At 42.3% G+C, this 25,998-nt stretch overlaps 2 protein-coding genes across 5 annotated transcripts in view; both read left to right on the forward strand.

Moving 5' to 3' along the window:
• Positions 1–1,095: 1,095 nt before the first annotated feature.
• Positions 1,096–15,457, forward strand: ZCCHC10 (zinc finger CCHC-type containing 10). Its single transcript, XM_028717954.2, has 4 exons — positions 1,096–1,222; positions 8,711–8,869; positions 11,657–11,698; positions 13,279–15,457. Exons 1-4 carry the CDS (start codon positions 1,182–1,184, stop codon positions 13,568–13,570), a joined length of 534 nt encoding a protein of 177 aa, XP_028573787.2. The 5' UTR covers positions 1,096–1,181; the 3' UTR covers positions 13,571–15,457.
• A 5,774-nt stretch (positions 15,458–21,231) lies between these two features.
• AFF4 (ALF transcription elongation factor 4) overlaps positions 21,232–25,998 on the forward strand; it is a 50,890-nt gene continuing 46,123 nt past the window's right edge. The window contains exon 1 of one of the 4 annotated variants that reach the window (XM_028717957.2): positions 21,232–21,581. In XM_028717957.2, the coding sequence (XP_028573790.2) occupies positions 21,402–21,581 (180 nt within the window). In that variant the 5' untranslated portion in view covers positions 21,232–21,401. Of the gene's footprint in view, positions 21,652–25,998 lie in introns of all 4 variants that reach the window. The other 3 variants (XM_028717955.2, XM_028717959.2, XM_028717958.2) reach the window with 3 other exon arrangements.

Consider the following 25,998-nt stretch of genomic DNA (forward strand, 5'->3'; position numbering starts at 1 on the left):
GCTGTGCCAAGGGTGCAAAATAGCTTGGCACTGTTTACAGTATTTTCATGTATGTCACATAAACCTACTTGTTAAATATTTTATTTTTGTCCACCTTTCTCCCAAGGAGCTCAGGACATCATACATTATTCATTCTTCCGCGCTTCCAATTTCATCCTCACAACCATCTTGTAACAGAGGCAAGTTGAGATAGTGGGGCACGATCTCCCTGTGAGCTTCATAGCAGAGTGGGGATTTGGGCAGGAATCTCAGGTCCTAGTCCAACACTTGAACAGGACACCTTATCTATGGTGTTTATTAGGTACCAAGGTATGTATCTTACGCTGTGAGCAGCATGCTATCAATTAAAGTGATGCTTCACTTGGGTTTTTATAGATTTCTCATATTACAGGTTGGATCTACACATGCAGCAGAGGTCAGGAATTAGAGGAAAGAGCTCTGAAGTGAATGAATGGAATGGATCACTTAGTACTGAAGAAGCTGTCGGACATTAAAACAAAACAGGGTGCCCTGTAAGTAGAAAACTAGTCAGCAGGGAAAGGGGCATGGCAAATGTTTCTTTTTGATGTTTCTCTTGCAATTTGTTTAAACTGGAGTAATCAGACATTATATGGGACACCACCTGCAGTCTGAAACAGCACACTCCGTTGTTGTCATTCTGAGGTTGTAAAGCGGACTGTCCAACTCAAGTCTGCAGGTGGGCCTCACCATTTATGATACCACACAACAACATCGCTTGCAAGAAAGCAAACTACTTCGGGTCCTCCCTGCTGTGCTAGATTTCCACTCGCAGGGAGTTCTTCTCTTAACGCAAGGGAGAATGAAAGCGGCCCAATCCCATGTCTTTTAGAAACCGCAGAGCTTTCTAAAGCGCCAAGAACATAACTTGCAGCCGCCCTTTCGAGATTGAGAAGGGAAGCTGGGAGAAAAGCTGGGACTGTAAAGCAGGTCCGGCTCCGTACAGCGAAGAGCTGAAGACGCGGGGGGGGGGGAGAGAGGAGTAGGAGTAGGAGTGAGACCGTCTTCGCCCCCCCCCTCGCCCCTAATGGTACCGCCCTCCTCCCCCCCCTCCCGGCGTTCGCTCGACGGGCTGCCTGAGCCCGGCTCGTCCAATAGGGCGGATAAAGGGAGGGCGGCGTTCCCGGCATGCAGCGTGCGCTAGTGCCCGGCCGGTGGCTAAGATGGCGACTCCCATGCACCGCCTTATCGCTCGGAGACAGGCGTAAGTGTGCGAGGGGCTGCTGCTGCGGCGGACGAGGGTCGGGGGTCGCGCTGCGGGGAAAGAGGCAGCGGTGGGGGGGGGGAGGGGAGGCGGCGCCGCCGCTGCCGGAGACCAGCCGCGGGGAGCGGCGTCCTGAAGGAGGGGAGTCGCATGCAGCCCAAGAAGCTCCCGGGTTGCTGCTACCTGTCAGCCGCGAGGACGAGCGCGAGCTCTCGGAGCGGGGCAGCAGCCCGCGCGGCCTGAAAGCGAAATAGAAATGGAATGAGCGCGCGAGAGGAGGCGGGGGGGGGGGAGGGGGCGCCTGGTTCTTCGCGAGGCGGGACCGTCCCTTGGTGTCCGCGCGGGGATGTGCCACCCGGGCGCTGCTCCCTCGCACCTGCCTCTAATGACCGGCTGTGGGAAGCGCCGGGGTTGTGGGCGGGCGATAGATGGGGGCCCCTTCAGGTTCACGAAGGGAGGCTCTCCGTGGCCTGGTGGGCGCTTCTTTCTCCTTTTCTTGTTTATCTTGCCTGCTAGCAAAATATGGTTAGGCATTCAAAAGAATCTTAGTGGCGTTGGTCGTCTTTCGTTTGCGAAGTTGTGTTATCTCGCCCAGTAGCGCTTCTAGCCGTTCAAAAGCTACTGTTGTGTAGAAGGTGGTCTTGTGTTTTGTGACGTACGGTTGTTCCCTCGCCACACACACACACCGCCTTCTCGCACAGAATGACACACAGCTTTCATACAGGCTTTGCGGTAAGTTGCCTTCGGTGCAGTGCAGCTGGAAAAGTTGTTGTGTGTAGGTAGCTGCTTGGAAGTAAGCGCCGCTAAGTTGAATGGGGCTGGCTTCTGTGTAAGGGTGAAAAGGACTGTGGTTTTAAAAAGGATTATCTAGGCACACAAAGTTGGTAGCTGATTGCCTCAGAGTGAATGCTTAGCAAAGGTTGAAGGTATTTTCTTTGGCTTGGTGCCTCCACTAGGGTTCCGCATGTAGACTGGATATGTGGATATAAGACTGAATTGGAAGTAACCAAAGCTTTCCAGTGCTGTGACATTTCTATTAATAAATATATAGAAATGATTCTCACACTACAAGTGTGTAATCCCTGTGAATCTCTGCACTTTTTGATGGCTCTAAGCTTAAAGGAAAATGATTACCCATACAAGCTTTTATGTACTCATAAATGCTGCTTCACATTATTGTACTAATACAGTAAAGTAGTAATACTTGTGAGTTAGTCAAGGTCATTTACAGAAAGAATATCAGAGGGACAAACCAAAATTTAAAATGCTGCATGTTCTTTGGTTTCAAAAATTAAGATGCCTGCACAAGACAATTCTATCGTTGTTTGACCGATTCAGTTTTCCTATATTTTTTCTAGTTTCTCTTGCAGCATGGATTGTAGGGTCTGTTGTAATATCCTTTCATTTCTATCATGCAGAAGGCTTGTACAGTGTTGATTTTTAATCCTCATTAGGATTTATGATTTACTCAGAAAAGGTATAGGGCCTTTTATGAGGTCTTGATGTGCGTATTAGTAGTGTACCATGCCTTTAAAAAGGACGTGGGTGGCACTGTGGGTAAAAGCCTCAGCGCCTAGGGCTTGCCGATCGAAAGGTCGGCGGTTCGAATCCCCGTGGCAGGGTGCACTCCCGTTGCTCGGTCCCAGCGCCTGCCAACCTAGCAGTTCGAAAGCACCCCCGGGTGCAAGTAGATAAATAGGGACCGCTTACTGGCGGGAAGGTAAACAGCGTTTCCGTGTGCTGCGCTGGCTCGCCAGATGCAGCTTTGTCACGCTGGCCACGTGACCCGGAAGTGTCTGCGAACAGCGCTGGCCCCCGGCCTCTTAAGTGAGATGGGCGCACAACCCTAGAGTCTGTCAAGACTGGCCCGTACGGGCAGGGGTACCTTTACCTTTACCTTATGCCTTTAAAATGTTGTTCCCTTTACTAAGGGTGAGTAAAATGGCAAGTTGAATAAAGACACAAGTATCCATCTAACCCATCTCCTAGTTATTATTTATTACTTGGTACAAACCACATACTCTTAGCTGCTTCATATACTCTCATACAGCTTCAAAAATGCTTGGAGGAAAATCCATCATAGTCATACTCTTTGATTTAGTACAACAGGGTGAAGCAAACAACACTTGTAGGTCTAAAGAGGGTTTCTTTTGGAGTGGTTTCATAATATTCTCCTTCAGGACACCCACAACCACTACCTATCAGAATGAGACACTAATGCCCACCTCGAGCCAACTGGTCAACCATCTCTTACTGGACATTAGAAGCCATGAGTATCAGGCGTCCAGCAATGTGTAGTAAGCCACATCCTTGCAAGCATGTTGACCTTCAACAACTGGCATTCATCTGATAAACTATTACCAGTTATTTCTTCAGACACATTCACTGATTGCAGCAATAGTAGTGGTGTCTAGGTCAAAACAGGTGCAAGCAATTTTATTCTTAAAGTGCTTAGCAAATAAATCACAGGAGACTACCGAGGCTTTTTAAAAGTAAACTTGTAGGCCTAGCTGAAGAAGACCCCAAACCAGGTGTGGGAAACCTTTGGCCCTCCAGGTGTTGCTGAACTACAACTCCCATTGGCCTTCCCAGGCATGGACATTGGCGTTAGGCAACATCTGGAGAACCACATGTTCACCATATCTGCCCCAAACCATTCAAAGTGTTACTGGACGTGGGAATCAGTGGTTGTGAAGTATTCATTCTTCACTCCTATCACTGGTACAGAGTAGCTCTTAATATTAGTTGTTCATTGGAATCAGTTGAATTGACCCAAAATTCCCATAACTTGTGTTCAAACCAGGGTTTGGTCTGCTTCATTTTCCCCAGTTCACTAGTATAACAGAGAGCTAAATGTGCCCTGTTTAATAGGTATGGGCATTTGGGAGTGATGTTTGAAGCCCAAGTCATTTCTGCAGCATACAAAGCTGCTATGACTTTGACATGAGCATCAGCCCTTCCTAATTAGGTCCCAAACATTGTCAGGAAATGTGGCTCACTCTGTTTCCAAGATGAACCATTCTAATTTGTTCACTACTCCTGCAAAGGGAAGAGGTCTTCTTGGTGTATTTGTCCTGTATGGAGCCTCACTTTTATCCATGTGGAAGCCACACTCAAATAATTATTTATATAAGAAAACTTATGCACCACTTGATTGTAGAAAATATTTCAAAGTGGTTTACAAAAAAACCCCACACAATCCCAATAAAATTATTACTTTAAAAAATATTGTCTGTAATTTGAAACACACAGAAGGTTAAAGCTGCAGTAAACTAGACTAAACAAATCAAAACTCCTACAAACTTTCTAAACATCTGGGTAGGCTTATCTAAATAAGAATGTATTCAGCAGGCACTGAAAGGAATACACAGAAAGTGCCTGCCTGATATCAGTAAGCAGGGAGTTTCAAACATGCAGAAATGTCTGCAGTGCAGCTGTTAACTATGGGATACTTTTCTGCTTTTTAAGTTGAATATTCTCTACATTCCTGAGCAATTTTTAATTTTTACTTCTTGTTGTGTTGGTGCTGCCACACTAAATGATCAAGTTCTTGCAGAAGTGATGTGGGTTATATGGCATTGGTAAAAGTGCCAATTCTGCTGGTCAAGTGGGCACATAAGGGATACAGCAATCTCCTAGGTTAACTGGTCCCAAGTTGTTAAGGGCTTTATATATTCATAGTAACACCTTGAACTTGGCCCGGCAGCAGACAGGCAACCAGGGCAGACTCTGAGCACAGGTGTTAAATGTGGACAAGGCCTCACTCCCCCAGCAATGCAGTTGTGTTACAGCTTTCTGTGCGTAGAATTTCAGTGTGGGTATAGTGATGGCCTTTCAAGTTTTTATGGGGATATATTTGAGATATAGTTTATGGAGTGCCTCATTATCAAACCTTGCATGGTGCCAACTATTGTCATTCTGACATCGAGTGAGCACAATTATGTCATGGTATTCCTACATATAATGTAAATTGGTTCTAGATGTGGTTTCATCTGTTTTGCTGAATTTATTGATGTTCTGACCTTTGTTCTCCATTGTGTTTTAGAAACTTTTTACCATAAGATGCTCTAAAAATTTAAATTGAAGGGTAGTGTAGAAATATTCTAAATATAAAAGAGATGATAGTAGCTTTTACTTACTCATTTAGAAGTGTAAGTATCTTGACTTTTTCTAATGGCTCATAACTGCTTACAACAGAATTAATGTTATGTAAATCAACTCCAGGAATTGAGAACATTCAAATTTACTTAACGAAAACAAAACCAAAGCCTCAGTTAGCACACCTCTCTTCAATTCACTCATACTTATATCTCTTTTTAAACCTTTAGCGGTTTTTCTTGCAATAATAGACCATCAAAATTTGTCTAGTTAGAAACATTTTATTGTTTTGTTTTTATTTATTGTTTATTTATTTTTATTTATTAGATGTGTGACATCCACATGTAGATTTGCACACATGACACCCAGGTAATCTTGCTTAGTTTCAGCAATAGAAATGTAGTAGAATATCAGATATTCACTAGTTCAGTTTTTGTAGATTTGTGAGGCATCAAAGGGTGGAACCTATTGCTATAATATTGAAATCAATTTGAAGTCAGAAAAGATACTCTCATGTAAATAGCTTCTGGACCACAGCCCAGATTCCTGACTCTGGTTTTAGTTTTAAAAAGCCAAAAAGATACTCTGTGCCTTCTAGGAACAATCTCAGGCCGGGTAGAATGTATTTATTTTTCAGATGAATTCTCAATTTTTATCTTCAGAAATACTTTCAACTTGCTGCTCATGATGAAGAGCTTTTATTTTTAATACATTTGCTCCAATTTATACAGTTGCTGCTTTGCAGCTGTAATCATTATCACCGAATAATAGTCTGTGAATAAATGTACTAGTATTTACCGTAGCTGTTATTCCAGTTTGGATATTATCACCAGTCTTGTGAATTGCATGTGATAGGTAGGGGTGTGTGTAGTGGTGGTGAAGGAGAAAATCAATAACTGCCAGCTCCACAGCTAGTGAGGTGAAAAGAGCTCTTGGCTACATTTTCCCTACTTTTGTTGGGTGTTTTTTATCATAGTAACAGTTCCTTAAGCTTTCTTGCACTTATTGCATTCTAACAGGACAGTTTGAAACCATATTTACCACTTTCCCATATGGGAATTAAATTTGTCAAAAGTTTGTGCCTTAATTCTGAAACAACAACAACAACAAAAGCACTTGCTTTAGTTCTAGAAGATTAATCCTTAGTCCAGCTAAACAAGAGTACTGTACTTAAATGTAAGTCATATTTGTCCCAAGGGAGGAAAAGTTAGTAATGCAGCAACCATTGGAGGCAATGGTAAAACCGCAATCATTTTTAAAATGTTTTTAATGGAGTTAGATTGCGCTGGAGGATTGATGTAATCCATGTACTCTGGTTCAACTGGCTTGTGGATCAGTCACCTAAATTCCAGTTAGGTCATTGGTGTGAGTAGCAAAGCATACATTAAGTGAAGCTATAATTTTAGCTTAAGCATATTTCCTTTACCAACTTTTCTTTGTAGTGTAGTATCCAAGAGTGTTCTCTCTCCCTGCCTTTGGAGCTCCTGCCTGCAAAACCAGAGATGTTGTCACTACCTCTCCATTTCCTCTGACCTTGAGACAAGGACAATTCTCAAGACAGTAGGTGATTACTATTGTGGATATGAGGGAGCATCCAGTCTGTGCCTCTTTCTCTCCTGGGAAGCAGGGCACCTTAAGAATGTAAGACAAGCCTACTGCATCAGGCCAGTCCAAGTCTGTTCTTGCAGTGGCTGACCAGATTCCTGTAGGAAGTCTGCAAACTGGACATCAGCACAGCACTTTGCCCACCTGTGATTCCCAACACCTAGTATTCACAGGGGCATACTACCTTTGACAGTTTCCTTCAGTTCTCCCTAGGCACAACTGAGTAGCATGGGTTGAAGATGTAGGCAATGTCTCCTGAGCAGTCAGAAGCACACCCCAAATCCCAGTAACTATAATGGGAAACAACTATAACTTTATGCATCTTGTCTATCTTGGTTTGTCTTATGATAACCGTGCAAACATGGCAAGTCTCCAACTTATATATCCAACATGATCCAGTGAGACCTGTAATGCAGATGAAGCTATGAATCCACATCAGTACTGAACCTGTATTTCGTACCATCCCCCAAATCAATTGTCAGGCAGAGGGTAAGGAGGAGTTTAATATGGTGCAATAAATTGAATAGGAAAATTTAAATTAGGATCTAGCAACGATCTGTCATTTGATCTTGTATAAATACACTTGGCCTTTGCTGTCCAGTTTGCTCTTGGGTGTATTAACTTATTTTCAAGAATGTACTTCAGAATCTTATACCACCTTGATGTTCTGGCAGGCAGCTCAAGGAAACTGAAAGAGGGTTTGACAGCTGTTCCTTGATTTTTCATTTTTCTTGTGTTGTAAAACTATGTAAACATTTTTTCTATTAAATAATTGTATGGACTGAAATACATTTCTGTCTATATTCAGTTTTCACCCATCTTTGCTATGACAATGGAAAGAACATTCAAATGTTATTTTGGAACATGCTGTAGTTCTAGCTGTTCCTTTTTCTTGTTACAGCTGCTCCTGCTGGTAACACATCTGTGTCTCATGCTGGGTTGGGGGAAGAGATGAAAGGATTTCTGCAGCAGGTGTGGAATGACTTCATTGGACATTCAGCCTCCTTTGCACTTTCCCCCTTTTACTAATTTACTGCCTTTTTGGAGTAAACAGGGATGGCACACTCATGAATATTTAAGGACAGAGATCATAAACTGGGAAGTGTTAAAATTACCCTCATCAGTAGATTGGTTCAATACAGTAGCTAGCTCCTTGTGACATCTTGCCACCTTATTGTCTGGAAATGGAACTTTCTGATTCATTTAAGTCTATATTTTCCCCTTTCCCTTGGGGTGGAAGTAAGAGCTGCCCATAGGAAACAGTGGGATTTCAGTGCTCCTTGCATTTAGATGGCATTGTGCCCACCCAGGAACTGAAGCAGAGAGATTAGTGCATGCTCATTCTAAATTGGTTCTAATTTCATTTGTGACTTTAAAAAATCAAAGCACACACCAGAGCAAATCAAAGGAGCACAAGGCTTCTTCATGTAATTGAGTACAGGATTTGGGCTGGTAAGGGAACTAAGGGAACAAGTGAACTAGAATGACCTTAGCTGTGATGTGAGGGATATCTTAGATAGGAGATATTTTTGCTGGAAGTTGAACCCAGCCTCTAACTTGTAATGTTATCAGTGGATTATACTACACAGTTGTCATAAGCTTCTTGTTCAGCCACAGTCTGTTCTCATCGAATTACAAATATAATCCCCTACTAGGGGCCCAAAGTTGGTAGTTTTTATATTGGAATTGCCATCTATTTTCTAGAATGTTGATCTTAGCTGTGGTTAATAGTCAGCTTTTAAATCAAAGCCATATGGTTTAAAATACTCTTGGATATTTCCATAGGGAAGCAAACAAGCAGCATGTGAGATGTCAGAAGTGTTTGGAATTTGGACACTGGACCTATGAATGTACAGGGAAAAGAAAATATCTGCATAGACCATCAAGGACAACAGAGTTTAAAAAAGCACTTCAGGAAAAAGAGAAGCAACTATTACAACAGAGGTAAGATCACAGGGGAAGGAGACTGTACACCATTTGCAGAAAAGTGCATGTGATCAAGCTGTAGTTTAAGAGCCCTTGAATCGTACAATTGTAGAGTTGGAAGGTGCCCGAGGGTCATCTAGTCCAGCCCCCTGCAATGCAGGAATCTCAACTAAAGCATCCATGGCAGAGGGGCATCCAACCTCTGCTCAAAAACCTCCCAGGAAGGAGAGTCCACCACCTCTCATGTGAGTCTGTTTCACTGAAAGTTCTTCCTGATGTTTAGTCAGAATGTCATTTCTTGTAACTTGAATCCATTGGTTGACTGTTGATTTCAGTGGGAAAGATACCGTATTTTTTCGCTCTGTAGGATGCACCAGATGATAGGACGCACCTAGTTGTTGTTTTTTTTGGGGGGGAGAAAACAAGAAAAACATAATTCTTAATCCCAGAAGCCAGAACAGCAAGAGGGATCTGGCTTCTGGGATAGCCTCTTGCTGTTCTGGCTTCTGGGATCAGTGGCGTAGCGTGGGGGGTGCAGGGGGGGCCGGCCGCATCGGGCGCAACATCTGGGGTTAGGGCAAATCCACAGGTTAGGGGGCACAAATCCACGGGTTAGGGGGCGCAAATTCACGGGTTAGGGGGCGCAAATTACTTGCCTTGCCCCGGGTGCAGACAACCCACGCTACGCCACTGTCTGGGATAGCCTCTTGCTGTTCTGGCTTCTGGGATAGCCGCTGGGATAGCTGGTCTAGCTTTGCATGAAGCCTCCGCAGGGCATGGGGAGCCTTCATCCCCGTGTCCTGCGGAGGCTTCACAGGGCTATCCAAAAGCCAGAATAGCTAGAGGGAGCGCTAGCAAAGTTCTTAACCTGAGGTACTATTACTGGGTTAGCGGAGTCTGTAACCTGAAGCATATGTAACCCGAGGTACCACTGTACTACTATTGCATATTTAGACATTTATTTAACAAAACATAGTTGGCTGTGTAATAAAGCTAACATTGTTGCTATTGTCTGCCAGCCAAGGGGCTTAACAAAATAACCAAGAGGTTTTTGTTTTGTTTTTTGTTTTGCAAGCACACACTTAACTCTCAAACTAACATTTCATCATATCATTATGTTTAGTGCATATTTTCCCAGCAAATTTTAGAGTATTTCAGTACTCCTTTAAACAGCCTCGTAGAGCAAGTCATTATCTCCACATTTCTCAGAAAATTTGCTGAGTTTGAGGCAATAGTAGCTTTCCGAGGCCAACAGGTGAGTTTGCAGCTGAAGTGATACTTGAGCCAAGGGGTATTCAGCTTACATTCTTAGCCATTTCACCGCATCATGTGTAAACTAAGAAATAGGAGCTATAGTATCATAATAGGAATAAATGGATGCAGTGAGACATGTATTAAACTACAATGGGGGTGATGAAGATGATGCTGGTTTCCTGTTTATAGTAAAGATACAGCCTCGCCGTTTTCTGTTGAAGATATAAATGTTAGCCAAGAGCAGCAAAGCAGCCATCCATATTATATTCACCCAGAATTACTAGTGCTGCTATTTACTTAAACAGCTGGCATCTGAGCTGCATGATGTTTTGACAGCACTGGCATTTTAATATACTAGCTATTCCTGCAGTATTGCTGAACTCTGAATAATTTCCTAAACATTCATGCCTGAAAATTATTATTCTTGTGTAATTCTGATAAATGACTGAACCAACTATTTTTCCATGCTTATATTTTCAAAGCAGTTTAACTGTAAAAACCAAGACTGCAAATTCGCCCTCTTTTTAAGCAACAGCAAATCAAATAATAATGGATGTATAGAATAAATTGCAGACTCTTGAGACTCAGATACATGGATAAGTAGGTTCGCTACAGCTAGCTGATACAGTTTCAAAACAATTGCCCACGCTTTCTCTTTATCTATGCATCCGTCGTCTGGTATTACAAATTCACCATAAAAGCTTGGGCAAATTACACTACATATACTATACCCATTTACATCCCTGTTCTTTTTAGCAAATTTGACGAGTCTTGTGAAATCAAGCTGTGTGATAATGTTGAAAGGCAACTATATCTAAAGAAGAAAAATTCAGTAATGCTGTTACCAGGCTACCGGGTTTCTTATTTCCTTTAAGTGGGACAACTTGAGAGAGAGGCCAGCACATGGTTTTTCTCAGTTTTGCTTCTTATTTATTTATTTCATAAAAAATTTGCACTGCTTGATTGTAAGAAACCTCAAAGCAGCTTGCTAAAAGATAAAGCAAGAAAATCAGGAAGTTGTTATATGTGGGCAAGGCCCTTGCTCCAATCTGCAATCATTCTACCCCATTTTTACTAACTGCAGCTTCTGGATCAAGCACAAGGGTTTGTGTATGAATGCTTGTATACAGTTTTGTCCATGTGTGAGCGGAATGGACTTCCATCCTTGTGAAATAAGACTTTGCCTTGCAACACCCCCTGCACCCCCAAATCTGCTCTAGAAAGTGGAGGTGAGGCTGTGCAAGAGATAGGGGAGGTATGGGTGCAATGGGCAGATGGGAAAGGGAAGGGAAGAGAAGAGAAGGGAAATCCTTCCCTGGGCAGTTTGCATAAACACCTCTGCCACTAGCATTCAGTAAAGTAATGTATTAATACCTGTATCATTGTCACTTACCCCTTTTGCTCATCTTATTTTATCTAGGAAGCTTGATTCTCCACCCCGTGCTCACTGCTAAGTTTAAGTTCTAACTGTGATATATATATATAATTTTAAATCCAGCATATTAATTAAAACAATTGTTTCTCTTCTCTCCTGCCCTTACTTTCAACCAGTTCTGGAGAATGCACTACAGACAGGAAGAGCAAGAAGAAGAGGTATGTGAGAAAACCTGAAACTCAACCAATTGCCCCTGTCTAATGCTTATATTCTGTGATAAATTATGTAGCTTGGCTAATGAACTAGACATGCATGTTGTCGGCTGCAGTGCTAATTATGGACATGGAGAAGTAAGTGTCTGTGGGACCTACTTTCCAATTTGGGATTTACTTAATTCTAGTAGCCTTTTAATATCATGCATAGTGTGATCTATTCCAGTTTATTCATTTTTTGTTCCATTTGCTCTACCTCTTCCTGTCTTTAGTGGTAAGCACAGGTGTATCACTTGACAGATAACGTGAGATAGTTTTATTAGAAGTAGCTGTCAAAACCAAAGGATAGAAGGAAAAAATGTTTCCTTACAGAGTTTCAACTGCAAAAATGTGCTTCCTAGCCTGCAGTAGTTTCTCATGCTAAGATATATCCAATATTTTAATTTCCAAGTCTCTCTGAAAACCATAGGCCTCTTGAACTTGTAAGTGGCCCTCTGCTATATATCTGCTGATTATTGGATTCTCTAGAAACAAACAGATAAACACTGACGAAATAAACTTCAATGTACTTTGGAAAACTGGGATCTTCCCATTTATAATAACTACTCTTGGCTGTTTCACACAGCTTTTCTTTTGTGCTGAAGGAAATACAGAATTCAACTAATGATAAACTACTTTTTTTAATGCTGCCAATTTTTACAAAATAATGTAATTTTAAGAACTTTGCGGAGGCTTCAAAATAACACCCCCTGCTCGCAACTTAGAGGCTGCAGACCTCTTTTGCTTCTGGGTGAATAAACCAGTTTCCCATTCTGGTAGATGCAGAAACTGGAAGCAAAATCTTCCACTCTTATCCCTGGGTGCTTGAAATATAGGAGTAGCATATGGGCCCAAGCCTTATTGCAGCTCATCCATATAGCAGGAAACCATAGCCTTGCTATTCCCTCAGGTAGGATTGGGTATTTGAGCCTAGAACCCAGTCAGGGAGATCATTGATTATATGAACCTTTTTGTTAAAATAATGTTTTGTTGATAGTGGCACAGATACAGAATTCAAAACTAGGAATGGTTTTCATCAGTGCTTTGTTTCTGGGGGGACGCAGGGGTATGCATACCCCTAAACATTTTGTGAATCTTTGTACTTTTGTCCATTTACTGTATTTATTTTTCCAGATTTGAACTATAAAATGGTATTTTCTTGAGTCAAAATGAGAGTACCCCTAAACATTTTTTTAGAAAAAAAGCACTGGTTTTGATAATTGTTGGGGACTAATGCTCACCTAACGCTTAATTTTAATATTCATGGTAACTTGTATACCAACGTGAAACTCCCATATTCCTTGCTTTTGTTTTCAGCTACTTTAAATAGCAGCCAGACATCTATAAATAGAGAACCAAGCTCCCCCCACCCCGCAAATCCTTGCTATACAAAATAAGAAAAAAAATTGTATTTCATCCTAAGAATATTTTAGGAAACACATGAATGCTGTTCTATGATTGAGATTGCTTTACAAGGCTTTGCTAGTCACAGAATCGCGCAGTGCCGTTGAATAATATCTGCTGGTCATCTTAAAACTCTTGTGCAGGTCTAAAAGTGTCACAAGTTCCAGCAGTAGCAGCAGCGCCAGCTCAGCCAGTGAGTCATCATCTGAGAGCGAAGATTCCTCATCCTCCTCTTCGGATGACAGTGACAGTGACAGTGATGAAAGCACTTCCTCTTCCTCATCATCCCCCTCTTCAAGTAGTTCTTCCAGTTCTTCTGACTTTGAGACAGATTCTAGTTCCTCCAGCAGTAGCAGCAGCAGCAGCACAGACAGCAGCACGGATGATGAGCCGCCAAAGAAAAAGAAGAAGAAAAGTAATCTGGTGCAGTGTTAGGACTCTGGTGTTGATGAACGAGTAGCATCTAAAATGCTTAATGGCCAAACGAAACTAACAGGTCAATTTTTACAATTGATTTCTTTTTTTTTTTGGTGTGTTTTACATAGTAGTTGATAGGACATAAACCGTTAAATGGCAAGTAACGCTTATTGAAAGAGTATTTTTGTGGATTATTGTTTAATAGGAAATGCTACTTTTTTTTTCTTAGTTTTTAAAGAAATCTATAAAATGTTTATACGAACTAAGGTCCAGTCACCCTGATGTTTACATGCCAGCAAGCAAAACACATTTATTTGAACCATCCTGTTATGTTATAAGCAATCAATGTCCATACCAATGTACTTCATGTGAAAAGCAAGATAGGAAGATAAAGGGTGCAAAGTTTTATTTCAGTTGGCTGATATGTCAAAGCCATATTCAATCTCCACTAACAGTTAAAAGGGGTGGGTGGGTGATACTGCCTTCAGCACAAGTGAAACAGATCTCCCTTTTCTGCCAGTAGCTGCTCAAATATTTGTTGCAATATCGTATTGCTGAATTTTGGAGATCAGGACCATACATTCATGCCAGTCCAGTGGGGTTGCTTCAGCCTGTTGAAAGAGGCTTCTGTGCATAGACTGCCCTTCTGAATGTGGTCCTGCATATGCAAAATGATATGCAGTGACCCTAACATGGTAGTGGGCAGCACACATGGTACTACAGTTAAGGATCTCCCCCCCCCCCCCCCAAAGGGGTTGGTTCATATTCTCAGTATAGAAAAGTCGCAGTCACTCCATCTGGGTTAGAGGGTAAATGATTTCCAGAAACCTCTCTGCCCCCCACCCCCAAGTAAACAGCACTGTCAAATGTTAACAAAGCCCACCACCTGTTTATCAGTGGAGATCCTTCCATGCAACTACATACATGCCTCTCTCCAGCATGTACCACAATTTCTAGACCAGGGTCAAATGCTTTAATTTTTTTAACACGACCCGTTCAGAGCTTAAAGGCCATCCCTTAAGCTGCATTTGCACTGCGCATGGAGAGTAGTGTTAACTGTTGCAACTGAAGTGTTTCATCTTTGTGCCTTTTCATGAAATTAAATGTTCCCCAATGAGGGTGTTAAAATGAGGAGAGTTTTAAGTCTTCGTTTTATCTCCCATAATCTAATTTGGGAGGCTAGAGAAATTGTAATAACATACAAATGTTGTATTTTCAATGAGGAAAAAAAGAAAAAAAACCATTTATTTTCATTGGAGCCCAATTTAAAAAAAAGAAAGTATCTTTAAATATTTCCCCTTGTGCTATTTTTGCATAGTAATTCTTAACTGTAAGATAAATTTGATTTATTTTGGTCATATAGCAACTTTCATTGTATTCTAATTTACAATCACTTATTTAGAATTATTTCTTTTTTGCATAGCACAAGTTATATATAATTGTATGAACTTTGAAATGGAGGGTACATAATAGCAAAAATCATATCGCAGTACATTTCTTGCTAGTTACAGAAGTGAACTAACTTGCTATTGTGATAAATTTTAGCAATTGGCAGTAGTCACTTAATTTGTGATACAGTCTCCTTTTAGTTTCTTATTGATGGGAGTCTTTTTAAGAGGGAACATGTGGGGGAAGATCTTAAATATCCTAGTCTAGTTAAAATATGAATTAACTATTGAACTATTTTTTATATTTTTATGAAAATGTAGTGTGTAGAATGCCTTTTGAATACAAATGTTCTATTTAAATGTTTATGTAAGTTGTGCATTTTAGTCTGTAACCATTTCTATGTTTTGCAGAACTCAGATACTGTAATTCTAAAAGTACAAGAAAACTATTTGAAAGTCATGCTAAAGAATGTATCATTTAAGAGGAAAGATTAATAAATTATTAAATGCAAATAAATGGCTTTATTGTTTATTTTAACAGAATGCAGATTCAGTGCCAATACAGTGGTAACTTGGTTGTCAAACTGAATCTGTTCCAGGAGTTTGTTCGACTCCTGGAACCATTTGAAAACCAAGGCGCAGCTTCTGATTGGCTTCAGGAGCTTCCTGCACTCAATAGAAAGCCGTATCGGACATTTGGCTTCCAAAAAACATTCGCAAACTAGAACACTCACTTCCAGGTTTGTGGCATTCGGGAGCCGATTTGTTTGGGAGCCAAGCCATTCGACAACCAAGGTACCACTGTATTGCAGTTGGTTTCCTTAGCTGATTCTAGTCTTAAGCACCTGAAGCCATGGACAATAATGAAGATAATATCTTAAGAGATGGTGGGGACCTACTGTTGGCTAATCACTTACAGAAGAGAATGAGAGGAGCAAGAGTGGCATGGAGATTATATCGAGGAGACTCATTACAGTTATTCTATGGCTGCTTGCTCTAATGTTTTGTATGCAATATGCTACTTAATATTAGTTCAGAGGCAATTGAGTAGCTGCAATACAGCAGCATTAGGGCTTTTGCTTCATGTCATGCTTGTGGAATTCACAGAGGTGTCTGGTGGTCCACGGTGGGTACGGAATTCCAGGCTAATTGAGTTTTCGTCTGCTCCAGCCAAGGCTCTTGTCTCTTGTTTCATAAGCATGAGGTCTTGCTAAGAAAACTCTCTAATGTGGAATGAAGAACAACAAAGATCTGGTAGGAGAAAAAAAGAATAGCTATCAAAATTGAAATGAAATGTAAACCTTAAGAAAACACTGATGAGAATGTATGGATGAGATTGAAATGGGTAAGAGCAGTTAATGGCCTTGTTGGTGCCTGATGGCAAACCATAGTCAGAAACTAATTAAGGCTTGTTGTGAATGAGCAGGAGGTGGTGCATGCTGCTTAATCACACTCGTTCTGCCCTGCTTCCTCTGGAAGAAAACCATGGCAATTGGTTTAGTGTTACATGTAGACTAACACTTGTGGTTTGTAGCTCTCCAGACAAACATGGCTTTTCTGCTCATGGTTTGGAGAGAACCAAGCTGTGAGTGGTGCTTTGCATGTAATGCTAAGCCAAGTTCATGGTCCTTCTCCTGGAAGCGGGCAAGACAGATTAAGTGAAACCAAGCACCGTGCACCATACCTTCATTTCCAGTAAGTCATTGTTTGCTTCTAACTGTTGTTTACCACTGCATGCAAACTCGGTCATAGTTAGCTCATTAAGTTATTTATTGAGCATGTTACCATCTTAGATTAGGGGCCAATCTATATGGTTGTGTGTTTTTTTTAAAAAAAGCACAAGACAAGAGTTTTTCTGATAATGTACCATAGGGGAGGGGAACCTCAGTTTCAGGGCCAAATGTGGCTTTCTAGGCTTTGCTTTTGGCCCTTGGAACTTGCCATAGGCCACAGCTTTCACTAGCCCTACTTTGTCCCCTCCTGGAGCGTGCTTTTGCCTGACTGGAATATGTCCTTGAACTCTGGTGATGCCTCTTGCTTGCCTGAATGGAAGACAGAGGAGTGTGCGCGCGCGCGTGTGTGTTTAGAAACTAGCCTACTGTACAAAGGCAAAAGCTACATCCATTGATTCACCCACTTTTGCTTCTGGCCCCACTCAAAAGGTGCACCACCCCTTCTCTACCACGCCAGATTACATTTTGGGGTGGTATATTGCTGGTCTTCTAGTAGTTTGCTGTTTATCGAAAACTATGTCATGGAAAAAGAGCCTAGTCTAGTATTTTCTGGTGGACAATGATTTCACATGACAAACCATTCAGTCATGTTTCATTTTGAATTGCTACTGCCTGGAGATGATAGTACTATATGCTTTCCCCAAATGTATAGGTCGGTTTTAAGTGGCTTATTCAGGTTTCATGCCGACTTTGTCAGTGTAATCAAACCTGCTGTAAATTATCCCAGTGAAGATTAGGCATCAACCACACAGTTAAATGTGAAGCATGAAAGTGTTTTAACTAACCCTTTCCCCCAAGGTAATGCGCAAGGATGCCTGGGCTACAAATGGGAGAGATTCTCACAGATCTGATTTTCCTGCCTAAACAGATAAACATACGTCATTGTAATGATAATGTTGATGTGGCTTTTCCTGCTTATGTGCAAAAGAGACTTCCAGCTATTCATGTTACCTAAAATATATATTCCTTACCAGATAGATTATCTCATATGGGTTTCAACAATGCTTGCTGAAGACATAGAAACTCTGGAGCAGGTATCTTTCAAATGTCAAAAAAAGTGATTTAGAAACAGATTTGAGAAATTTCTCTAAAACCTAAGATAAATTTGTTCAAGGACATGGAATTGGTTATCTTTCTTTTCAACAGCAGCTAAAATAACTATAACTGGAAAATGCTGAATGTTCCCCCTGTTATGGATTCGTTGTTAAGAGACAAGGGACATGGTTTGCATGGAAAAATTGACAAACTTTGTGAGTAAAGGCACGTAGGCTGCTAAGAGCTTTATTGAAAGTGAAGTACCGGTATGTAATATTTTGGAATGACAAAGTGCCAAAAAAATCTACAACCATAGATTTGGGGCAATATTTAAGGACACTCCTTTATGTTATTTTAATTATCTGTGTACTTAAGTTGACCATGTTAAAGAGATGTTGTTAATTGAACTTCAATTTATTCAACCTTACTCATTCCACTGAGAAAAAGAATAGACTTTATTTGATGAATAGATCTTATTGCACTGATTTTATGGGTTATTGATAGCCATTTGGAGACTTGGAGGCATTTATTTTAGTGTTCAACACTGAGCATCATACAGCTTCACAGACACTTTGAAGAATGTACACTGGAACCTACTGTAGAGGCTTTCCTTCTTGGTTTGCATGTTTTTATTCTTAGAATATGTATTCAGAACCCTTTCAAACATACCTCTTGATTTGTTAAAGTCATTACAGAGTGGTTTAAAATTACTTGAACTGTACCTTGTTTTTGAACCTTTTATTGTTGTTTTTCACCCTGGGAATGAGTCATATATCATACAAACAATTTGAATTGGTTTCAATAATTAATTACAGGAGAGGACAAAGAACATCAAAGGGGGGAAAATGAAAGCAATCCATAAGCTAGTGTTGTTGTCTCTGTCAAGGGCAATTAATATCCTAACCTAACCTAGGGCAGTTGAAACCAGCGCGTGGTATGCACAGATGTTGACAGAATGTGGAGTCCTGTTAACCCCTTTGGGGTCTCTATCAAGCTCTGTCTTGCTATCACTAACAGCAGGGGGTCATTTGAATACCAGGCTCTTTAGAGAAAGGGAGGGTGGTGGATTCCACACTGTGAATCAAAGTGACATTGTCTTCTCCTTGTATTTAGCATCTCTATTGTTATAAAACATGTTCTGCTGCATGAAAAGATTATTTTACTTCTTGAATTATGTACATATTTGGTTGATTCCCCTCATCTGAAATAAATATAACAACTGGTGTAATTTGTTTTCTATATACCACAAGAAAAGCAATTTTGTGTGCGCAGATATTTTCCTATGTCTACCAACTGTTTGTGGTTGCTATATTTCCAGTAGCTAGAGTTTCAGAGAAATGTGGGCATTAAATGGGAACCATGTGGTAGGGAGTAAAAGATCACTTCCTGCTTTTAGAACATTAATTGATGAAGCTCTTCTGACAAACATATTCAGTCTTTGGAATTGTGATAAAATATAGAAGCAGCAGTCTCTGTTGAAGAGTTTTATTTCTTATTGACATTCATAGAGGGAAAATGTAGAATATCATCCTCTGTTGTTTACATAAAGGTAAAGGGACCCCTGACCATTAGGTCCAGTCGTGTCTGACTCTGGGGTCGCGGCGCTCATCTCGCTTTATTGGCCGAGGGAGCCAGCGTACAGCTTCCAGGTCATGTGGCCAGCATGACTAAGCCACTTCTGGCGAACCAGAGCAGTGCATGGAAACACCATTTACCTTCCCGCCGGAGCAGTACCTATTTATCTACTTGCACTTTGACGTGCTTTCAAACTGCTAGGTTGGCAGGAGCAGGGACCGAGCAACGGGAGCTCACCTCGTCACAGCGATTTGAACCGCGACCTTCTGATCAGCAAGTCCTAGGCTCTGTGGTTTAACCTACCCGTGTCCACATAGAGACACTTTATTGATTGCCAAGTATACTTGCTATATTAGATACATCTCACCTACTGGGGCGGGGAGGGGTGGTAATGCTGCAGGAAATAGGCTGACATTCTTGAAAGTAGCCGGCAAAAGAGAAACAGAATTCTGCAGTTGGCTGACAAAGAGGACATTGGCAGAGTTCAAAGAAGTACAGTATGTTGTTTCTTTTGAGAAAACCAATTCTGCTTTACAAGCTAGTGCTAGGTGTCCAGTCCACCCCATGTGTATTTTCAGGCAGATATTGTGGAAACAACATCTTCTCCATAAGGCTATCACAAGGAAACAGATATTGTAAAAAGCTGTCCCTAAACTAAGTTTGTGTGTGTGTGTGTGTGTGTGTGTGTGTGTGTGTGTAGTACAGAACAATAAATTATCTGTGTTGTTTTGCTCTTATCTGGCTGTTTGCATTTACTGATGTTATAAAATTATTCTAGTTTATTATAGATTTCTAGTCACCACCTCTGGATTTATTCTAGTGTGTTAGTGGACTCTTAATGTGAAATTCCATTGCTGTATGACCACACACTACCTCTCTTTTTTGAGGCATTTGAGTCTGATAATAGGCAGCAGGGTGAGGCAACTGTCCTTTTACGTCTATGAACAGAAGGAGGATCTTGTTATTCCTGTCCATCCTGTCAGTGCACTGCATGCAAAGTGTCCTCTCTTCAGAAATGGTTTTAGAACACCCAGAAACGAAGAGATAAACCCAGGTTTACTTCTGTTCTTGAAGCTGGATATTGTTACCAACTTTCTCTTTCTTGATATTTGAGCCTGTTGCACCTATAAAATGTTGTCTAGGGGCTCTCTTTCTTTGGAAGGAATTGTCAGCAGCAGCGAGGAGTGTTTTCCCCCCTGTCAGAACCTGCAAGGGTTATTATTCCTGTACTTGGTAACCTATGAAGGCTTTAGATAGCTTTCTGGCTAATAATATGTCTTACCTGGGTGAATAAATTCACTTATATATATATATATATATATATTTAAAAACCACAATTTAAGTTAGTGGGCGCCTGTCGGTCGGATCTTAGCAGGAATGTCGTTTCTCAAAACGGGCAGGCAAATGACTGCGGAGAACGAGGAGGAGGCTACTGATATTGCAGGGAATCTGAAGGAGAAGCCCTCCCGCAGAAAGCAGTGACCTCCTTGGGCATTTGCGTGGAAGAATTGCGCACCATACCCGATTTGAATCCATTCCTCAATGGCGGCTAGGCAAGCGTTTAAACCCCTTACTCGCCCCTTGAGCTTTGCAGGACTCCATCCCTCTGAGTGGGACTCCCAGACTCCTATGCAAACCCAGACCCTACTTCGCCTTATCCGCCCGGATCGACCACAACACAGGCGCCCACGTTGCTGCTCCGACTTCCCCCTGTAGAGGGCGGGGGAGAGCAACGGTTTTTTTGTAATCATCGACTTCAGAAAAAGAAAAAAAGAAAATGAAGAGATCCCTGGTCACGTGACGCGCCCGAATCCTCCTGCGCTTCCTTTCTGGGCGAGGGCGGTGCTCGCCTTCTCCCGGCGGCGTTGGCTGCTTTCCGCCGGGGAGTCACGTGGTGAGGCCTTAGGCCCCTCCTCTCAGCTGCTGGGCTTTGGGGCGGTGGGGCTGTGCTTGCCGCGGGGGCTGCTGGGTAATCCGACTCCAGAGAGGGAAAGAGAAGGAGGGAGGCGGCGGCGGAGACTGGCGTCGTCGGGGAGGCCCTGACACCGCCGCCCTCTCGCGTTTCAGCGCAGCCCCGGCTCGGCGGCCCCCAGACATGGAGCGGCGGGGGAGCCGGAGATGGAACTCCGCCTCCGCGCCTTTCTCTCCGCGGTGATCTCCCTCGGCCTGCCCCTCCTCTCTCCTGTGGCGGCGGCGGCGGCTGCTGCTTCTTCTGCGGCCTTCCTGGCTCTCCTCACGCCCGCCCGGCGGTGGCGGCAACCGGGAAATGGTCGGGGTGTAGCGACGGAGCCAGCGGAGGTGAGTGACCGGGCGGCTCGGGGCGGAGCTGGCGCCGCTGTCGGTGGCACTTGGGCTGGGGCGAGGCAAGGTAAGGTAGGCCCCGCTTCACCCCCCCCCCTCAGGTAGCGGGAAGAAGGAGCCCTCCCTGGGGATGGTTGAGACGGCCCCTCCCTCCTCGCTGCCGAGGGCAGCAGGCTCTTATTACACCCCCGTCCCAGACACCCCCCCCCTATAGAAAGCGTCGAAAGTCGCCTCAGGATGTATCTCCCCCGCTCTTTCCCTCTTCTTCCGGGAGGGGTGGTGGTGGTGGATGGGTAGGCATTTTCTGCTTCCGCTCCTCCCTCTCTACTTTGGAATGGGCTTCCTTTCTTCGCTTCTCCCACGCCCCGGATTCTCCCCGTCCACCCTCCTTTGAAATTCAGGGGAGCTCCTCTCCCTTGGATCCCTTTCCTAATCTGTCGCTTACTGCTCTCCGTACTTCATCCTTAAGCGAGGCATCCCCAGAATGACTGCTAGCATAGGGATAAGCACACCTGGTTACTAGCGCTTCTCTTTCTCTTTCACCCCCCCCCCCCATCACGTATATATGCCGTATCACATAAATGCACACACGTGAGGGCTTCTGATGATACATTGTGTGTTCGAAGGATGGAAGCAGAGATGGGATGGCACTGCCTTTCTTTCCCAGAAGTGCCCGTAGCTTGAGATAAATGTGCATCTGAGCTTGTTCTTGGATGGTTTTGCTAACTATACCACCACCACCACCTCTATTGCAATAGTTGGGTTTTAATCCCACTCACTCCAGTGATCAGTCAGCAGTTTGTTCAGTTTGTTATGTTGTTGAAATACTGAGTAGCTCTTAGGACAGATCAGGCAAAGCGATTGTAGCTCTGTAGATTGCTTTTTGAGTGAGTTTTCTGGCAGATCCTATCTGTCTATGTCAGCAGAAGTTCCTCTAAAAGTGATATGGGGATTTCACCATCTCTTTTGTTACTATACCCAAAGCTGCAGTAGTCTCACCATTTGAAGGAAGTACTGTCTTGATCTCTGTTGCCCCACACAGAATCTGAATTTGAAATGTCTTATCCAATGTAACACGGATAAGATACATCTTAACTGTAAAACTATTAACTCTTTAACTGTAATACTGAGGGCAGGTTTACATAATACTAGTTCTGTATTTGTAGGACATCCCAACTGTCCTTAACAATGAGTATTAACAAATATAACATGTGAATTGGGTAATTGTGAACAGAGCAGTCCTTCCCCAAAGGTCTACTATCACTGGAACTCCTGCTGGCACAGTTCAACTGTTGCGTTGATCTCAGTACTGTATGTACACCTGAGTAAGAACAATCATTATTACTTGTGCAAAAAAATGTATTTGAACTGCTTGTGTACAAGTATGGAATGGTAGCTATAGTTTGGATGGGATCCAGAAAGCCTTGGATGATACAGCTCTGGGCTAACAGTGTTGATAGAAGAAGCTTTCAATTGTGTTGATCTCTTTCTAGGCAGGAATGAGATGTTAATGGCTCAGACTTAGTTCCTTATCATCCGTTGAAAGAGCTTGACTCTGGGAAATGTGAAAAAGAAACATTTTACAATTTACTATATTGCCTTAAGGAATCAGGACAGTACCCCTGCACTGTGATTTGAAATGTATGGTGTTGAGAGTGAGAGGAACGAAAGTCATTCACCAAAGAGTAGTGTTCCAAGGAAAACACTGCTCAGACAAGTATCACACTTCTTTCCTTTGTTTATTACTGTGCCTGTTACCTTCAGCAAATGACTGTTGTTTATCAGGCTGATAATTTAATGGGGACATTTGGATTTAAATCTGTTGAATCCTATTGACGATAATAGGATTAAGCTAGTTTAAATCTAAATACTTTGCTTTAAGTGACGGTGAGTTCATAACCTAAGCCCCAGAATTTGTTTGGACTAAATTTTGTATATATCACAAAATTAAGGCTAAAGAACCTCTTAGCTTACTTTGTGTGCACTTGACTATTACTATGGGATGTACCAGAACAGAAGTTTAACAAAGACTCCACCAATACTTATGTGATTACACTGTTTATTGTCAATAAAGTTATGATTTCCTCCTGACTTAAATCTTGTCTCAAAGCTGCTGTAGCCACAAGTGGGGGCTGATTTCTGGTTTAAGCTCTTAAGCCCATATGTTTTCCTCTCTGCACATAATAGCCTCTAGGTTGGAGCAAATTTAAATTTGGCCTTCAGCACAGGGGCAAAGGGTTGCAAGTCCAAATTGCCCCCCTCCTTAAAGATGTCATGGAACTCACATGCCATATATAGGTTTATTTTTTTACCTGTATGGAACTTAAGTTTATTCACCCTCATCTTCTCTATCACTGACCTCAGACGAATAGAGAGGTGACACTGCTTCACCAGGAGTTGACAGTTTTCATCAGTATATTGATAGCCAGGTCAGGTAGCCAGCACCAGTAGATGTAAGTTTTCTAAGTAATTTTGAATTAGAAAACTATTTCTCCTCTCCTTACGTATAATGTGTGTGATTCTTAATTTGCAAAGTATATATGCTTTCTAGGGGAAATGACCTGTTAAATTGTAGTTTAACTGGTATGCAGCAGGGAAACCATTTAGTGATTTTATCCTCATCTTCAGTTCTAAACTGATGGTATGGTGAACTAAAACCTGTCCGTAGATCTTTGTCAAATGCATTTTTTGGGAGACAGGGAGTTGTCTTGGTTAGGCTAAAACTTGGATGAAGGGTCTATATACTTCCTGACAGGAGATCCCTGCCAGTGCTTGTGTCTTGCTGTGTTCTCACTGTTTAGTTATTCTAAGGTAGATTGCAGTCGTTGTCATTTTAAAATATGTGACTTCCCAGTAGCAAGTGGCAAGCCCATGAAAGAGGTCAGTGAATAGACATAGGCCTCCCTAGTCCAGTTCTAACATTTTATTTTCTGGAGCACCCTGGTTCTCATAATGTTTCCTATAGAATGTACCCTGCCCTTTTATGATTGTTTGTCTGCAAGGCACTATATTCACTGACACTGTATAAATAATCAACAGTATTTATCTCTTCTGTTTAAAGAATCAGGTGATCATAGTTTGAACATGCAACTAAAAATGAACTATATGCATAATCAACAGCTGCTTCCCATTTACAGTGGTTTCCCGCAAGACGAATGCCTCGCAAGACGAAAAACTCGCTAGACGAAAGGGTTTTCCGTTTTTTGAGTTGTTCCGCAAGACAAATTTCCCTATGGGCTTGCTTCGCAAGACGAAATGTCTTGCGAGTTCTTGCGAGTTTGTTTCCTTTTTCTTAAAGCCGCTAAGCCGTTAATAGCCGCTAAGCCGTTAATAGCCGCTAAGCCGCTAATAGCCGTGCTTCGCAAGACGAAAAAACGGATTAATTTCGTCTTGCGAGGCACCACTGTAGTAATGTTTCGAAATGCTAAGGGCATGAACTGCCACTATTAAAATGTTTAAATAATATCCTAATAAATACTAAACTAATACCAAATTTCTGAAATGAGCTTTGACCAGAAACCATGGTGCAGCAAATTTAGTGGCACTCTGCTGACAGTAACACTTTCATCAGAGGAAAAGGGAGAAAAACCTCCCTCTGTATTCCACGCCCCCCCCCCCCAAAGATTGCTCTAGAGCAGGGGCGTCTAACTTCCAAGAGACTGCGATCCACTCACAGATTAAAAAACTGGCAGTGATCTACCCCGTTTTTGGGGTGTTCAGGTCAAAGTTGTTGAGCTTCTTTTAGGGACAAAAATGTCAAAATTGAGGAAAGGGGAAAACTCACTCACCAAAAGATTGCTAAGAAAACAATCTGTCTCACAACGAAAAGTCTGTCTTCCATTACAGCTATCATGCGAAAATGGAGGACAGGCCAAGGGGGTGGTGCTAGATGCTCTGATGACAATGCAAAGGAAAAGGAGACCGTGATCAACTGGGACCTTCCAGGGATCAAACAGTCGATCCCGATCAACCTGTTGGACACCCCTGCTCTAGAGCAGTGTTTCCCAACCTTGGGCCTCCAGCTGTTTTTGGACTACAACTCCCATCATCCCTAGCTAGCAAGACCAGTGGTCAGGGATGATGGGAATTGTAGTTCAAAAACAGCTGGAGGCCCAAGGTTGGGAAACACTGCTCTAGAGGATCCTCCAGTCTGTTAAGCAAGGAACTGAGAGGGTCTGCCTTTGTAAATTACAAATTGCTTATTGACAAATCAATGGGTAATGCAGGAGGTCTTCGGGAGATGTGGAAAGGAGATCCTAGGTATCAGCACTGTGAAACATGACAGGTTTGATAAGGTCTGGCCCTATTTTATAAGTTACATGAATAACTCACCTGCACCCACTGCACCATATGACAATGTGGAGTTACATGGATATGAAATTACCTGTTCATTGTGTTTCTTAGTGATCATTGT

This window comes from Podarcis muralis, chromosome 2, assembly GCF_964188315.1.
Source record: "Podarcis muralis chromosome 2, rPodMur119.hap1.1, whole genome shotgun sequence".
Classification (NCBI taxonomy): Eukaryota; Metazoa; Chordata; class Lepidosauria; order Squamata; family Lacertidae; genus Podarcis; species Podarcis muralis.

Excerpts from the sequence above, each read along its gene's own strand:
- ZCCHC10 (XM_028717954.2), top strand. The coding sequence starts at position 1,182 with ATGGCGACTCCCATGCACCGCCTTATCGCTCGGAGACAGGC. Across the intron at positions 1,223-8,710 it reads CTTATCGCTCGGAGACAGGC|GGAAGCAAACAAGCAGCATG; the intron begins GTAAGTGTGCGA and ends ATATTTCCATAG. Across the intron at positions 8,870-11,656 it reads AAGCAACTATTACAACAGAG|TTCTGGAGAATGCACTACAG; the intron begins GTAAGATCACAG and ends ACTTTCAACCAG.